Source organism: Sturnira hondurensis, unplaced genomic scaffold (genome assembly GCF_014824575.4).
Source record: "Sturnira hondurensis isolate 20B ecotype Veracruz unplaced genomic scaffold, ASM1482457v3 Scaffold0017436, whole genome shotgun sequence".
Classification (NCBI taxonomy): Eukaryota; Metazoa; Chordata; class Mammalia; order Chiroptera; family Phyllostomidae; genus Sturnira; species Sturnira hondurensis.
In genome coordinates, this window is record NW_028090067.1 from 12,527,553 (window position 1) to 12,544,246 (window position 16,694).

Below are 16,694 nucleotides of genomic sequence, written 5' to 3' on the forward strand. Positions count from 1 at the left end.
CATTTCCCTCCACACTAGGACAAACTGGGGCTGAAAGAGGGCTGCGTAAATTTGTTTGGGTACCCGAGGATGGGGGAGAACAGAGGAGAAAAAACAGGCTACGTGCGGTAAAGGAAGTGAAATCCGAAACGCAGGAGCAGGCGGAGCGACCCCGAGCAGATAAACGGCTAAGGGGAGTATCCCTCTGTCCCGGGTTGGGGGGAATCACCTGCTCAACCTACCACCTTCCGGTTCTAGTACCAAAGCGGGGAGTCTGGGGGGTAGGGACAGCAGCAGGGGGGAAGTATCTGCATCCCTATGCTCGCACAGGCTCCCCAATGCACAGGCCGCTGCTCCCCACTTCCTGCAGCCTTGATCACAACCTGGGGGCGTGAGTGAGGGGCGGGGATGCAAGCAGCTGAGGAGTTTTTTAAAAAGGTAATTAGCATTCTTTGATCCCATTGGCTCTCCTTGGGTTCTGTTTTACATACGCCCGCCCCTTGGGTTTCCTTAGGTTTGCGGGGTTTGGCAGGGTTTGCAGCCGCCGCGGTTGCTGCTGCGCTTCAGTGCGGGGCGGGCGGGCGCCGAGTGAACCCCGGGCGGGGATCCGGGAACCAAGAGCCGGGAGCTGGGAGCCAGCCGCCGGCCGAGCTGCTGCTGCTACGGCGGCGGCGGCATCTGAGTCTACTTCCGTCCTGCGAACACTGAGGCGGGATCCTGGTGGCTTGTGCACCCAGCCGGGCCCAGAAAGGAGAGGGTCAGATACTTTTTATTTTATTTTGGAAAAAAAAGGGGCAAGTCCCAGTGTGAACTTCCCTCCCGGCCTGGCCCGCTCCTCGGTGAGCCCCAGCTCCGGCCAGGGCTCTGGAAGATGACTCCGGGGTCTCCCCTGTGTATTCCAGCGGCGGCGGCTCGGGGAGGCAGCCGAAAGTAGTAACACGTTGGTAGTAGCGGCTGGTGGAAAAGTGAGCCGAGTCTCAGTGGACTCAGCTCTCCCCGCGCCCGGGCGCCCGCTGCTTCTCGCTGCTCCTTCCCCTCGGCTTTCCGGCGGCCACAGCATGAAGTGGCGCAGAGATGGCAAGAAGAGGTAAGAAGCCCGTAGTGCGAACGCTGGAGGATCTGACGCTGGACTCGGGTTATGGTGGCGCGGCGGACTCGGTGCGCTCCTCCAACTTGTCCCTGTGCTGTTCTGACTCACACCCGGCGTCCCCGTATGGCGGGAGCTGCTGGCCACCTCTAGCTGACTCCATGCACAGCCGGCACAACAGCTTTGACACTGTCAACACTGCCCTGGTGGAAGACTCCGAGGGGCTGGACTGCGCCGGCCAGCACTGCTCGCGGCTGCTGCCGGACCTCGACGAGGTCCCTTGGACCCTCCAGGAGCTGGAGGCGCTGCTGCTGCGCTCGCGGGATCCCCGGGCAGGCCTGGCGGTCCCCGGCAGCCTGCCTAAAGACGCGCTGGCCAGGCTGTCGATGCTGGTGAGCCGGGCGCTTGTACGCATCGCCAAGGAGGCGCAGCGCCTGAGCCTGCGCTTCGCTAAGTGCACCAAGTACGAGATCCAGAGCGCCATGGAGATCGTGTTGTCCTGGGGCCTGGCGGCGCACTGCACGGCAGCCGCGCTGGCCGCACTGTCCCTCTACAATATGAGCAGTGCCGGCGGCGACCGCCTGGGCCGCGGCAAGTCGGCGCGCTGCGGCCTCACCTTCTCTGTGGGCCGCGTGTACCGCTGGATGGTGGACAGCCGCGTGGCGCTGCGCATCCACGAGCACGCCGCCATCTACCTGACAGCCTGCATGGAGAGCCTCTTCCGGGACATCTACGCGCGGGTCGTGGCCTCCGGGCTGCCCCGGAGCTGCAGCGGTCCCAGCTCGGGCTCCAGCTCTGGCCCAGGCCCGGGCTCCGGCCCAAATGCGGTCCCCGCAGCGGATAAGGAACGGGAGGCTCCCGGAGGGGGCGCGGCGAGCGGCGGCGCCTGCAGCGCAGCCAGCAGCGCCAGCGGGGGCAGCAGCTGTTGCGCCCCGCCGGCCTCCACTGCCACAGCCGCCGCAGCCCCGCCGGTCGCCGCCGCTGCAGTCAATCACCACCACCACCACCTCACGCTCCACGAGGCGCCCAAGTTCACCGTGGAGACATTGGAGCACACGGTCAACAACGACTCCGAGATCTGGGGGCTCCTGCAGCCCTACCAGCACCTCATCTGCGGGAAGAACGCCAGCGGTAAGTGGCCATGCGAGTGCCACTCGACACGGCCAACTCTGTTGGCAAGTTTGCCTCGCGTTCCCCTCCCGCGTCTTCCGGCCACCCGCTGCAGACCCAAGCTTCTGAGGGGACCGCTGAGCTGGAGGTGGCCGGAAACCGCTTGTTCCCTCCAGCGCTCAGGCTCCTAAGGTTCCAAGCTGGAGAGCGCGCGGTTCCGCCCCCCAGTGTGGGGCGGGGCGGTGGCTGCTTCCCGCAAACTGTGGGAAGAACTGAACACCCTTTTGGGTCAGCAGAAAGGTTTGCGATCTTTTGCGCCTACTACATATTTCTGCCAGAGCCCTATTTTGATGACCTTGAAGGTGCCAAATTCTCAGGTGTACAAGTTTACCTCCCTGGAATTCGCCAGGAGGTGCATTCTTTCCTTTGCTACTCAGTGCGCGTACTTCCCCGCGCGCTTAGGGGTCATCGGCTGCGGCCCCATGACCACAAAGGCAGAACATTTGAGTGCGCTAGTCGTAAAGACAGTAGGGGAGATGTGTGTGGGGTGAGAAGGTGGAGGGAGAAGACTTGAAGGTCTCAAGTTTTTCTGGGGCCGTTTTTAAGGGCCAGAGCGCACGGCTCGTGGGTGCTGCGCAGTGAACACCCACCCACCCTTTCCAGTTCCGACTTCCCAGTTCCTGACGCTTCGGGTGCCCTGTGGCAGGAAGCTGCAGCTGTTACCATTTGGTTTAAGGAGCGCCATCAGGAACCCGTGCAGGATGGGAGTGGGGCGGGGTTCTGAAGCGGGCAGTCAATTTAGGGCGTCGTTTCTAGCAGGTTCTGTCATTCTTCCTGCCCCCCTCCCCCGCCCTGTTTTGGAGGAAGGAGCTGGGTGGGACCGAACCTGCCATTCTGGAGGCGGAGGGGCTGGGGCTGGGGCTGGGGCTGGGGCTGGGGCTGGGGCTGGGGCTGGGGCTGGGGATGGGGCTGGGGCTGGGGCTGGGGCTGGGGCTGGGGCTGGGGCTGGGGGGGGCTCTGGTTTTCGAAAGCTCGAACTAGCGGCCCTGTCTATGAAAGCCGGAGCTAGACACTTCAAAGCTTCAGTTTTCCACAGGAAATGGTAGAAGCGTAACTGGAGAGTCTAAAAGCGAAATAAAACTTTGTTTTATATTTGGCGGTTTGGCCAGAGGTTGGGTGGTTGGAGCTGAAATGCAGTTTTTCTGGGCAGATTTCATTCATTTTGCTGCCTGTCCGTTTCCCAGGGCTGAAGGAGAGATGGGGCGGGCGCGGCCGGGCCTCTGGAGGTGCCAGTAATGGGCATATGAGTGTGTGAGCCTTTGTATGCGCGTGAGCGTATGCGCGGCAGTGCGTGTGTGTGTGTGTGTGTGTGTGAAGTGTGCCCGTGAACGCGCACAGGAGCGAGCCGGCGCACGTGGCGACCCACTCTAGTAAAAGCCCTCCGGAAACCAACCCTCAGCTTTCAGTCCCTTCACCTGGCTTTGATCTCGGTTATCGTTAGGGGAGGGGAAGGAAGGAGCCTGGGGGAGGGGGGCGGGGTCTTGTTCCCGGGGAATCTTCCTGATCTCTTTGCCCGAGCCTTTCCCCTCCGCAGCCAGTCGAGGGCGCAATCCTTAACGAGAGGGTGTCTTCGGGTCTTCCCGCACCCCACCCCTCGCCCTGAGATATCCTGACTCAGGGGAAAACACCTGGGAAGAAGGCATTGGTCTTTATGTGTGCTTCTGTAGAAGGGGTTGGATACACCTGCAAAAATCAGGAACTTGGGCTGGACCGAATTATTCCTCGTTTGGAATCCTACCCCCCAGGAGAAGCGCGGAGGGTCTTAAATTTTCCTCCATCACCCTTGTTTTTAGCTGCCCCATCACAATGGTTCTTTACTCCTTACTCCCCTCCCCCAGCCCTTATACCCTGCTGGAACTGGCACGCCCTCTTATTTTTCCCCTCTGTGTTTCCTTTGGCAGAACAGAGCAGTCCCCTTAGGAGGCTCTAGTTTGGGAATCTGGGCACCCTGCTCTACCACTGTCTGCCAGTCTCTTGAAGTTATGACTTTGGGTGACCCACTTTCCTTCCCTGGACCTCAGTCTTCCATCTGTAAAATGAGGGTGGAGATCTGTAAGACGCACCCAGATCCCCCTGTAACTCCCTGCGTTAGTAGCCTCCATATTTTTTCAACCTGGTTTTACTTTTATGATCTTTAACATCTTTGAAAGACAGTGTTTGTGTTTATCCTTTTTGGAGTAAGTATAATTTAAGGAAGGAGAAGCCCACAGCGCTGGTTTTGGGCAGGGTGAGTGTGTGGTGGCTGGGGTTTGCTGTCACACAGCCTCTCCCACACCGCAGAGCTTAACTCCTGGGTTTCAGGGCCCCTTCAGCTATCTCTTAGTGAGAGGTGTACTCTAACTTCCCTGTGATCTGGTCTGTCTTTCTTGGGCTTGTTCAAAATGGCAGATCTTCGATGCAGTAGAGTTAAGGAATGAGCGATGAACTGCTTATGTATCTGAAACATACATTGAACACACATACCTATTTCTCAAACTATTTTGCATGGCAGTCCTTCTAATCTGCAAACCTTATGAAAGAGCTCATGCCTTACATGGTCAATTTTTCCCCCTTTGACTCAGTAGCATCACTTATCCATTCATTTGTGAATTCATTTGTTCAGCAATATTGATCGAGCAGTTCCTAAATCTAAGGACGGAGGCAGTAGTGAGGTACAGAGGCAATAACAATGAACATGTGCACCCAACTCTACTCTGTGTGTTGACCCATCTGATCTTCAACATGACCTTAAAACCACGCTGATATTATCCCCATTATACAAAAGAGGAAACTGAGGCATGGGAAACTTAAGTGCCTTGCTTAAGTTTCTTGCTCTTCAGTGACATATGAATTTTTTGTCATCAGGCCACTCTTCCACCCTTCACTACCTACACAATTGAAGAGACCCTTCACAAGCTGACATTCTTCCTGTCTCAATTTATAGGCCTATTGTTTCTACCGAACTGAACTGGGCAGTACCAGATTTGACATTTTCACATCCCCTGCCAAGCCTGAGAGAGGGCCTGGTACACAGCTGGAGTTTATTATGCCGTTGAGCTGAGCAGGCTCTGGTGTAATAGTATACAGGGATGTCCTGAAAACAATTGATTTGTGAGTTTCTTCATTTATCTTTCCAAGTGTTGTTTTCCTTACCTTGGTTGCCCTTTTGTCCTGCCATCTTTGCACCTGTCCACCCTTCCAGTTTGCTGCCCAGGCCCAAAGGATCTTGCAACTAGTCACATGGGACTCAGCTCAGAAAATAGAAGATCTTTGGCTTTAAGTGAGGGCTTGATCACTCAAAAAATCACAGGCATGGGCTTAGGGTGTGAACTTTGCGGTGATGTTTTACTCTTTAGAGCTGGTTTTTTTTTAATGTTGATTTTTAGCCATTTTGAAGAGCTGGGGACCCCAGTGAGTGTTGCTTTTAAATTTTGGCTCAGTTGATTTTGCTCAAGTTACTGAATAAGTAAGGAATGGACAGAAGTGGTTCCCCATGCTAGTGTATGTGTTTGTCATTTCATCTCAACCCTCTTCTGAGCTGGCCGGCTCCCACTCATCCTTGAACACTTGGCTGCAGATGATCTTTCTGGCATCTCTGTGAGGCCTTCCTTGGTGAACCCCTTCCCCACCCCCCATGCCTGGCTGGCCCTTTCACGGCTGTCCCCCCATTCCTTGACAATCCCGACCCTGTTTTAAGTGTTTCCCCATTATCTGTGGCACCGCTAGTGCAAGCTCCTGTCTTACTCATCTTTGTATCTCCTTCCGTATCACTCAGCACAACACCTAGCACTTTGTAGATGCCGTGTGCTATTTGTTGAATGAATGTAACCAGCCCATGAGATCTTTGGGATTTAACCCATCAACATCTACCTGTAAAGGCTTCTGAAGTCAGACCTCTTGGACTTGAACTTCCAGACTGCCATTTTCTAGTTGTGTGTTCTTAGCTGTGTTATCTAACCTCTCTGAGCCCCAGTGTCCTCAGCTGTAAAATGAAAATAATAATTAGGAGGATTAAGTGTATACAAGGGTATTACAGTCTGGTGCCTGACACACGGGAGAGGCCAAAATGGTTGATAGTAGTTCGAATAATCCAGATACCATTGTATCTCTTATTTCTGTCTCGTCCAGGTTATCTGGCCCAATGCATTCAGTGGATGCAGCCAGCAGGGTGCAGACTTCTAACTGGATCCCCTTTCCCAATAATTCCAGCACCAAATACTTCAGTGTTCCCACCTCAGGCATATACCCCATGGGCACGCACAGTCCCACTGCCTAAGTTACAAAAAGGCTATTTTGGTCAGAGGACAATAGTTCATTTTACTCATCATATGTTTAAAAAGGCATTGTGGATGAAGGGGCACCAGGGAACTTTCTGGGGTGTTAGAAATGCCCTTTGTGTTAATAGGGGTGTGGGTTCAAATGCATTGCCTTGTAAATTTTAAATATGTGCATTTCACTGGAATGCAAAATATACCTCAGTTTAAAAAAAGGACATACAAAAAGAGAAAAGCCAAAGGCATCCTTGAGTGAAATTTTGTTTTAAATGCAGGAAGATTCTGAAGGGAAGACTGGAAGAGGTAGAGATGGGCTAAAAGGGAGAGAGACCTTCACGTGAAGAAAGTTCTAGCCTTGAATTTCGGCTCTGCCACTTTATAAAAAGTGACTAAATTTTGCTGAATTTGGTTTTCTCATATGTGCAGAGAGGATTACAAAAAAAAGGAAGAAAATTCAAACCTAGCACATAGGCTGATTCAAAGTATTAAATCAGATCAAGTATGTGAACACACCTGCCACATAGTAGGTACTCGATAATAATGGCTTCCTTACAAAACAAACAAGCAGAGAAGATTATTATGGCTGCTGATAATAGTAATGCTTTGGGGATTGTGAATAGTCTCTTTCATTTCAGGGATCCCCAACCACTTTGTAAACATTAATTAACATAAGCCCTGGTCTCTCCAACCCTTGCTTGGTGGTGGGGTGATTTGGGGGCCTTTCGTTTTACTGTTGCCCCCCCCCTAGATTCTGACTCTGCACGAAATTTCCATTTCGGCAGTTTTCCTGCCCTGGACTGGCTGTGCTGTTCTGTGATGCATCGGCACTGTGATGGACAGAAATGTCTCCGAAGAAATCTTGCTTCTTACACAGAACAGCAAAAGCTATCTCAGGAGCCAGCCACAGTGGTGTCTGTGCTCACAGAGCACGTTTTTAATTAACTAGCTCAGTGTAAATTAAAACTTGGAATTTGGGTCAGTGGAGGGTTATTTGGTTTTCTATGCAGACTTGCCAGTTCTGTGCTGGGGCATTTGCAAGTAGGATGCTTTCTGAAACATAAGAGGAAAAATAACAACAGAATAAAACAATGGGGGACCAACCTGGAGACCTGAGGTCTGGGGTGAGCTTCCCGAAGGCATATTTGAGTAGGAGGAAGGCCTATAATTCTGGGTCAGCTGTTGTTTGTGACCTGGAGCCAGGCACTAAACTCACCTATAAAATAGGTCTGATTATCATCTACCGAGATGTACATCTAAAATAGCAAAGGGCTTTGGAGTCGGACAGAGTGTAACTTGAAGTTCCCCTGTCTGTAAAATGGGCATAATAATTCCTACACGTGTACGGGGCTTATTATGTGCCAAGCACTGTTGTAAGAGCTCTGTGTATGATAATCATCACAGTTACATTAGCGATTGTAAAAAACCACCCACGAATTTCAGGAGCTTAGTACGATAGATGGTCATTTCTAACTGAAGTCCTATTGGCAGAGGGATTGAGTAGGAGGAGGCAGGAGGATCATTTAGGTAACAGGACTGGGGGAGAGTTTGCCTTCTTTATTGTTAACATGTGGCCTTCAGGGTCTTCCTTAGACGTTCATCCAGCCAATAGGTAGAGGAAGAAGGAGACTGTGGAGAATGAATTATGGGCTAAGCCGACAAGGGACCTCATCACTTGTGTTCATGTATCATTGGCCCCTGCCATCAAACAGCTGTATGCATCCTTCCTACACATGTTTCCCTTTCCCCAAAGGAGGAAGTTCATGCTCTGTCCCATCAGTGCTTCCAACTTAACGTTCAGGGTCTTTGGGTGAATCTCTGTCCTATCTGTCGGATCGAGTGTGGCTCTTCGTGGTCCAGCGACCCATGAGCCCAAAGAGACATGTTATCTGTCACTCTGTGCCCTTATGCCATATTGAAGAATAACCCTTTAGGAAAAGGCAATAGTAAAACTTCTAGTCACTGGCCCTTAGTAGTTACGAAACTTTGCCAAGTGGGCACTGTGTGCCCTGGAAGTGGGTGACATTCCTTGCTCAAGCAAGCCCTCTGTGGGGAAGTTCCTGGTTCTTGGTCTCCGTGCTCCTGGCTCAGCCCTGTGTGAGGGTTTTCTTTACCACTCTTCTGGGCCACACCCAAAGTTGTCTCCTTGAAGCTCTAAATCTTTTGTAACCTAGCTCCTGCCCTTGAACTTTTGAGACCCAAGTATTAATGCTGTAAGCATAGAAGATTTAAAATCCAGGCTTAGAGATCTTACCAGTGCAGTTCTCACAACTTAGAATCCTCACTCTAATGCCTAGTGTGCCGGTAGCTACACCCAAAGTTACTTCCTAGACCTCCTTCTGAAGCCCGCATTATTTCTGTGTCTTAACTCCATGCCTCTCTTTTTCTCTCAAGTTCATGGCAGCTACCTCGAGGCCATCGGGCTTAGCTGGGAAGCTTCTACCCGTAGTTTGATATTTCACTTAAAAGTCTTCTCAATCTTTTGTCTGATTGTTTGAGTTGCTTTTTCAACTCTCCACTATTCCTTTCTGATTTTACTTGCAAACTGGCTAATTGATGTCTGAGTTTCTCACTGTCCCGAATACCGTGCTAAACTCAGCCAGGAACAATCAGCCTACAGGCTTAGCAGGCGTGAGTTTCAAAATTTTCGTAGATCATAGTTTAACCAAAACTGTTACCACTGCATAACATGAGTCTCCAGTTACCCAGTCTCTAGTATCATGACCCGCTCTCTGACTTCCCAGCCAATGCCCATGTTTCAGGACCCCACTGTGGTACCGTTTACTTAATTAGTTAGAATGATGCTAGCTGTTGTTGCAGACAAACCTTAATATCTTAGGGCTGAACACAGTAAAAGTTGTTTTTTCATTCATGTTGAGTCCAGTTGAGAGCAGAGGGGAGAGGCACTCTGTTCCCTTTACCGTGTGAAAGGCTTCTACTAGCACGCCAGAAACCAGACTTCCAGGATTTGACCACTTATTGGCTGTGTAAAACCCACCATGGGCAAGTTACCTAACCGCTCTGCGACTCAGTCTTCCCCTTTGTTCAATGAGACTAATAATAAAGCCCAATTCACTGGGCTGTTGGGGAGTGTCTGACATGTAGAACTTGCTTAATAAATGGTGACAGTGTTGGATTTTATGATATTCAGTATGACCTTTTCTACGGGCCCTGTGTTAGATGTTAAGCAACGTAATCCCCGCCTTCATGGAGATTGCAGGCTGGTAGTGCACTAAGTTTTTTCATCAAATAATTGTGCAAATGTAAATTTACCACCGGGGCAGATGCTACAAAGGAGAGATGGGTGGGGTTTGAAGAGTCTTTACTGAGGTTCTCAATATAATTGGGAGAATGGGAAGGCTTCACTAAGGAAGTGAGGCTCGAGTGAGGTTGAAGCATGGCTCATTTGGCAAAAGAGTGCTCCATGGATGCAAACAGAATGTGCAAAGGGCCTGTGGCAGAAGGGAGCACGATGAGGAGAGCGGCCACTGTGGCTACAATGGGAGAAGGAAGTAAGGGGAAATGGGTGCCCAGAGTTGGACCTAGCACCCGTCAGATTAAGGAGTCTGTCTTTCCCCAGGGACACTGGAGAGCCTTTGAAAGCTTTAAAGGAGTGGATGGTATGGTCAGATTTGTGTGCTAGAAAGCTCATCGAAGGCTGCAGTGTGGAGAGCAGACAGGAAGAGGAGTGTGAACATGGGAAGGCCAGTTAGGTGTTATCACTCCCATTTTACGGCAGAAGCATCTGAGGCTGTGAGACATTTAGTAACTTTCTCAGAGTTGCCAAGACAATAAATGGCAGAGTGGGGATTTCAGTTCAGGTCTGAGGGATGTCAAATTCTACCTTCTTCCCGCCCTGCTATGCCTCATCCTGGGGAGAATTTGGTTCAACTGTCACATTTTACAGGTGGCAAAAGCGAGGCCCGAGCGAGACATAGCCTTGCCCACAGCGACACGGCAGAGCTGGAGCCAGTACCCCAGGGTTCTGGATTCTCAGCTCAGCTCCTGTGCGCTGTGATTCCTTGTCTCCTGCAAACCAGATCATTCCTGGGAGGCAGAGTGGGATGAGAGGCTGCCTGTCACAGCAGTTTTGGAGATGAGTCCATGACTGGCTATAACATCTCCGGTTTTACTGTGCATCTCACAGTAAAGGAAACACTAGTCTGGAAGCGTGCGGAGGTCCCAGTTCACTCGTGGCTGAGCCAGTGAAAGTGATTACTGTGAAGATCAGGTGTGCTCAGGGAAGAACCAAACTTGCAGTTCCCCAGGGCCTTTACACCTGAGAGCAAGCCAGAGAGGCAGCTTGGTACCTTAAAAACAGTGCCAGCCTTGGAGAAGGTTGAGGTTCCATGGACCAACTGGGTTTTCCTGGGGTGAGGGGCGGGGGGGGGGGGAGTCATTGTTTCTCTCTAACCCCAGCTCACAGGACCACCCTGGAGGTCAGGACATGCCTGAGAAGCATGCAGACACAAGTCACCTCTTCTCCATTCATTATCAACAGTATTAGGGAGCAGGCATAGCTCTTCCCGCCCTCAGCCCCTTGTGGCCTCTTCTGTGCTGACTTGGAAGTCTGGGGCCTGGGCTCACCCTTGTGAGCAGAACTAGAGATGGTTCCCGCATTCATGGAGCTTGCAAGCCTGTGGTGGGTTTAGTGTCTTCACAAATAATCACCAGATATTACACTACACTCAGAGCAGCAGCTCCTGAGGAGGGAGGTTCATGGGGCCATTGAATGAAGCCTCTTTGGACTGTAGGGTGAGGTTCAGCTGCCCCTCCCTTGTGCTTCCAGGGGTGGCTGTGGTCAGCACCAGGGCACCAGGCATTTGGGGGACCTGGGCTGGTGTTGGGGATTAAGACTCAAGACTCTCCACACTGGAGCCAAGCCAACAGGGTGGGGATGAGGGTGGGGGATGTGATCCGCCAATCTTACCCTGAGTCATTGTCTCCGAATTCTGCATCTGGTCCCCGCTCTGTGGGAGCCTACCCCACCTCTCCTCCTGCTCTCTCTATACTGCAGCTGCCGTCTTTGGCCCAGATAACAAGTCTCTTGAGGCTTCTCATCCACATCACTGGGGCAGGCTGGTGTGCATGAGGGCCCAGGTGTGAGGGGCCCTGGTCTCCCCTCTGCTCCCGACTTCCTACACTCCTCCCTACCTGGTCTCGCTCAGCTTGCCGATTCTGTGGCTGCTCCAAGTTTTCCTTTTCTCAGCATGAGAGCTGTGGATGCAAACCGACCGAGAGCAAGCTGGAGAATTCACAAGCCTCATCATGCAGGAGTGTTCAGAGCCTACAGGGTGTGGGGCAGTGGAGCAGGAAGGGGTGCAGGGAGGTACTTGAACCCTCCAGTCAGTGGGAAGCCTCCAGCTCAGGGCTGGCAGGTTATCCACGTGCTCTGTGACCTTGGGCAGGTCCCTGACTGCTCTGAACCTCAGTTTGCTCATATAGGAATGGGAAATAATGATGGTACTGGGTTCTGGTGTTCTTGCGAGTCCAACGTGTCAAGTGAGGTGATAATGTGGAGGACTGTAAAGCCCAACACTAATGGTGAACTAGCATTTGTTGAGTGTTTACCACACTGTCAGGGTTCTCCAGAGAAACAGAGCCTATCGATACATAAATAAGTGGAAGAGGAGATTTGTTACAGGAACTGGCTCACGTGGTTATAGAGCCCCAAAGTCCCACAGTTTGCCTCCTGCAAGCCAGAGAACCAGGAGAACCGGTGGTGTGATTCACTCTCAGTCCTTCAGCCTGGGAACCAGGGGGCCACTGGTTGAGTCTTGGACTCTGAGATCCCAAGAACCAGAATTTGCTGGCTGCAGGCTTTCCAGTGGTCTATGCAAAAAATCAGGAGCAGATACTCAGTTTATGGTATGATGTATGAGACAGAAATAAACAATTTCTGTAGCTTAGGCCTGCAAGAAATTTCTCAGCAGGGGACTAGAAGCGGTTATTAACTTGCACTTCACGACCTCATGACCGTGATTGTTAAGAAAGAACCAGGGGAGCCTCTTCTTGATCTGCAAAGTGTCTCTCTCTCCTCTCCTTGCTGCTTGCACCCCCTCCCTCATTCCTTCTGGGGGTATCCAGTTGTTGTGACATGTATGTAACCAGAAGGCCAGAGGTGAGACAGCATGTCAGGGTCCCTCTTGTGTGCTGGAGGAGGGGCTTGGAGTGAGAAGCTGTCTTGGAAGATTATGTCTACAACACATGGTCCCTAGAGACACGATATGAGTTCATTTGAGTGAAAGTGTATGAATGCCCCTCTAGGGAAAAATAAGCAGCCTGGGCACTGTACCTCAAATACGGTCACCACCTAGCCAGGTGTGAGTTTGGGGAGACAGGAGAGAGCTGGATGGGACCTGCCTGGGCTTAGGAGAGATGGGCACCAGTGCGGTCAGCTAAGCAGTGCCTGAGGGTTTAAGGACAGAAGGGGGCACGAGGTTCATTCTAGAACATGCTACGTAACCTCAGGCAAGTGATTCAACCTCTCTGGACTTGTTTCTAAAAAGTCCCAGAAGGTTTTGAGGCTCCAAGGAATCCTCAAATACCAAAGTGATCTATAAGCTGCAAATGTCATTTGTTTATTTCCTCATTCAGTAAATATTTATTGAGAGCCTACTACATAGGAACCGTGGTTCTGGGGCACCTAGCAGACGTTAGTCTGCAAACAGACAAAAATCCTTGCCTTCCTAGAACTTGCATTGTAGTGGGGGAAGAGCCGAAAACAGTCAACACAATATAAGTAAACAGTGTAGGAGATTAGAAGGTGATACCCACCATTGGAAAAATAAACCAGAGTGAGGGGGACCAGGAGGGCTGAGGATGGTGTGGTCAGGAATGTCCACTGAGAAGGTGACATTGGCACAGAGAGGGGGAGGAGGTAAGGGCTTTAGCCATCTTAGCATCTGGGAGAAGAGTGTATCAGACAGGAAACAGCCAGTGCAAAGGCCGTGAGGCAGGAGGCGCAATGATGCCGTTGTGATGAAAGCAGAATGTCCGGAGAAACCAAGTTGAGTACATCCTCACAGGCTATCGTAGACTTGCACTTTTATTCTCAGTGAACTGGGAAGTTATTTCAGGGTTTGGAGTAAAGGTTGCCAGGTATGGCTTGTGATTTAAAAGGACCGCTTTGGCTGCTTGTTGAAAGTAGGCTCTAAAAAGGTGAAGTCAGTATGCGTGGGCTCTTAACACTAATCCAGGCAGGAGATGATGGTGCCTTAGACCAGGGTGGGAGCAGGGAGGTGGGCTATGAAATGGTTGGATCTGGGCTGCAATGAAAAAGAAGAGCCAACAAGATGTTGCTGGTGCCCTGGGCTGTGAGGGAATGAGGGAGGTGGGGCGGGACTCCGGGGCTGTGTTCTGAGCACCGGGAAGGATGGAGGTGCCGTAAACTGGGATGGGGGTGACTGAGGCAAAACCAGGTTTGGACACGGAGGCGAGATCTCAGGTCCAGTATGGGACAGGTTGAGTTCCAGGTGCCTTTCGGAAGTCAAGGCGGGGCTGTCAACTGGGTAGTCGGATAACTGTGGCCGGCGTTCAGAATGGTCGAGGGTATAAATTTGGGAGTAGGGAGCATACGCATGGTTTCTAAAGCCATGATATGGGACAAGGTCACCTAGGGAGTGAACGTAGAAGAGACAAGGAGACCGAGGACTGATCGCTTCCTTGGGTCAGGCAGAGAAGGAGGGACCAGAAAAGAAGACTGAGAAGGAGTAGCCCATCACAAGGAGACCCAGACCTGTCCTAGAAGTCAACAGGAGAATGCACCTGGGAGGAGGAAGTGATCAGTTGTGCTGTGTGGCCTGCTGGGTGGTTCCTGCACTGGTTCCTGGGGTAGTTCTGCCTGCAAACCCTGGGGATGGTTTCGAGCTTAGTGAACAAGCAGCGTGCATGTACTTTGATGGTAACTACACTGACCAGAATGAACCAGGGCGGGTGTGTTCCCAAGGGAATCGTGGCAGGGGCCCCTGCGGAGGTCAAGTGGGGAGGCTTCCCACACCTGCCCTGCATGCACTTCACCATAGTTGCTACCCTTTCAATGTGTTTTTTTAATATGTTGGGCTTTGGCATCAGATGCATTTGAGAAAAGGATTCTACTGCCAGGGAATAAGGGAGGTGGAGCAGGACTCCAGGCTGTGTTCTGAAAAGCACTGGCCAGAATAGCAAGTGCTCTGGCTTTGACATCCTGGGAGGCTCAGATGTCCCAGGGAGCACGGACCCCGCAGTGTGTCTGTGCTTCGGTTTCCGCCGTGGAGGCGAACCAGGAGAGTGTCCTGCTGAGGGTCAGAGAGGCACCCAGTGAGGCGGGCTGGGGAGGGGAGAGGACAGAAGGGTAAGTGCCGTGCTTGGGATCTTGCAGAGCTCCAGGCCCCCAAAGCGATAGGAGAAAGAAGGACAGGAATGAGGGAACCATAATTAGAAAAACAGAGCTGGTAGAAAGCAGGGTCCAACGACTAGATGCTTCTGAGTTGAAGAGGACTCTCCTCGTCCTCATGGTCACTTGCAACTCTGCTGGTTTTTTCCCTGATGCAAACCTCCTCTTTTTATCTCCCCTTCAAGGCAGCGTCCTCACTCCCAAGTGGCATTTCTGATACAAGGGAGCAGAGGTGTAACCCATCAAAGCTATCTCTGAACCAAAAATAACTTGTCCGGCCCGACGCTCCCCAGCCTCCCATGCCAACGTGCTTGCTTCTGCCCCCCCAAAGCTGGCACATTGACCTGTGGCTGTCAAAGGTCAGGGCTTTGAAACCGGCTTGCCTCTGAAATAAGGAAATGTGGTGGTATTTTTTTCCCCAAGAAGTGTTGTGGCTAAATCAATTTTACATGAACAGAAAGGGTCAGTCCTGAATTTCTACACCCTGATGGAGAAGATGGTGACTCTAGGTCGGATATTGAGACCTGTATCGGGGAAATTACTTACTCCCGAGGTGTCTAATCTGGCCGAGGTTATGGGGAGAATTCATAACACGTGGTGTATCGTGCTATGTAACCAGGGGTCTGTGGTCGGGCATCCTGGGTTCACATTCCCGTGTCATCCCTGGCTGTGCCCTCTTGGGCGAGCACTTTTTTCTCAGCCTCAGTTCCACCCCCACCCACCCCTTAAGAGTGCCCACCTCATAGGCATGTTTGGAGACAAAGTGAAATACCACAATATATAGAAGCACTTAGTGTGGCAGCTGTTATTGTTAGGTTTCTCATTCTCCAGGCATCTGAAACCTTCACTACAGTACTCCTCAGATTATACTGAATAATCTACTCACCTATTCATCTTTACAAGTCAGGCGACTTCTTATTTATCTTTGCGTCTCCAGAACCACCTCTGGCACACAGTTGGCAGTTAAATGTATTTGTTCAGTGAGTGCATACGGCCATAGACTGTAGACTCCACATGAGCAGGAATATTTGTCTGACTTATTCACCGCTATCACCCAATGCTTAGAATACTTGCCTGCCTGCAGTGGGCACTGTGTAAATATTTGTCGTCTACGCAATGAACCAGGAATCAATGGAACTTCACTAACAAGCAAACCAAGATCCTGGTCCTAACTATTAGCAACTGCCTTGGAGTCTTCCTCTGTATTTCTGGATTCTCAACCCTGAAAATCTCCCCTTTTCAGAGGTTGGTTCTCTTTGAAGAACAGAAAAGGAACGACGGCTCACGGTTCCTTTATATCCACTTTCTTCCTGTGAGATGGCACCTCGCTCTAATTCAAAGCTTGAAAGCTGTGTCTGCGTGGACTCTTGGATCTTAGACCTGGGAGAGGCCTGCACAATTCTCCTGGCTCAGCCGCGCCGCCTGCAGCCTAGGTGTCAGGTGGATTTTGCAAATCAGACACCTGAGAACCAGGAGGGTGAACGTGTGGGGCGGCACAGCTCCGGCAGATGAGCTTTTTTGCAAGTAGAAAGAACTGACTTCCGAGGCTGGGCCTGGACCACAGCTCTGTGAATTCCCAGGTTGGTGTCCCCATGCCACGCTGTCCCAGGAAGAGAGAAACAAGGCTTTGTTCTCCTTCCTTAGTTGTGATTCACACTGGGTCCTGTTCATTGAGGTCTGCCAGGTGTAAGCATCTGTGCTGAGCACTTCCAATATTCTCTCAGCTTATTCCTGCCACCCCCACCAATGAGATCAGTGTTGTTAGCTTCACTGCACTGCCTAGGAAACTGACGCAGAGAAGCTCATAAGCCTCGCTCAAGGCCACACAGTGGAG

The 16,694-nt window shown here is 51.5% G+C and overlaps 1 protein-coding gene across 3 annotated transcripts in view; it reads left to right on the forward strand.

Moving 5' to 3' along the window:
• The first annotated feature begins 467 nt into the window (after positions 1 to 467).
• The window catches only part of ABTB3 (ankyrin repeat and BTB domain containing 3), a 262,591-nt gene continuing 246,364 nt past the window's right edge, over positions 468 to 16,694 (forward strand). For 2 of the 3 annotated variants that reach the window (XM_037068141.1, XM_037068140.1), the window contains exon 1: positions 468 to 2,197. In XM_037068141.1, coding sequence (XP_036924036.1) covers positions 1,054 to 2,197 — 1,144 coding nt within the window. In that variant the 5' untranslated portion in view covers positions 468 to 1,053. The remainder of the gene's footprint in view (positions 2,198 to 16,694) is intronic. The other variant, XM_037068139.1, reaches the window with a different exon arrangement.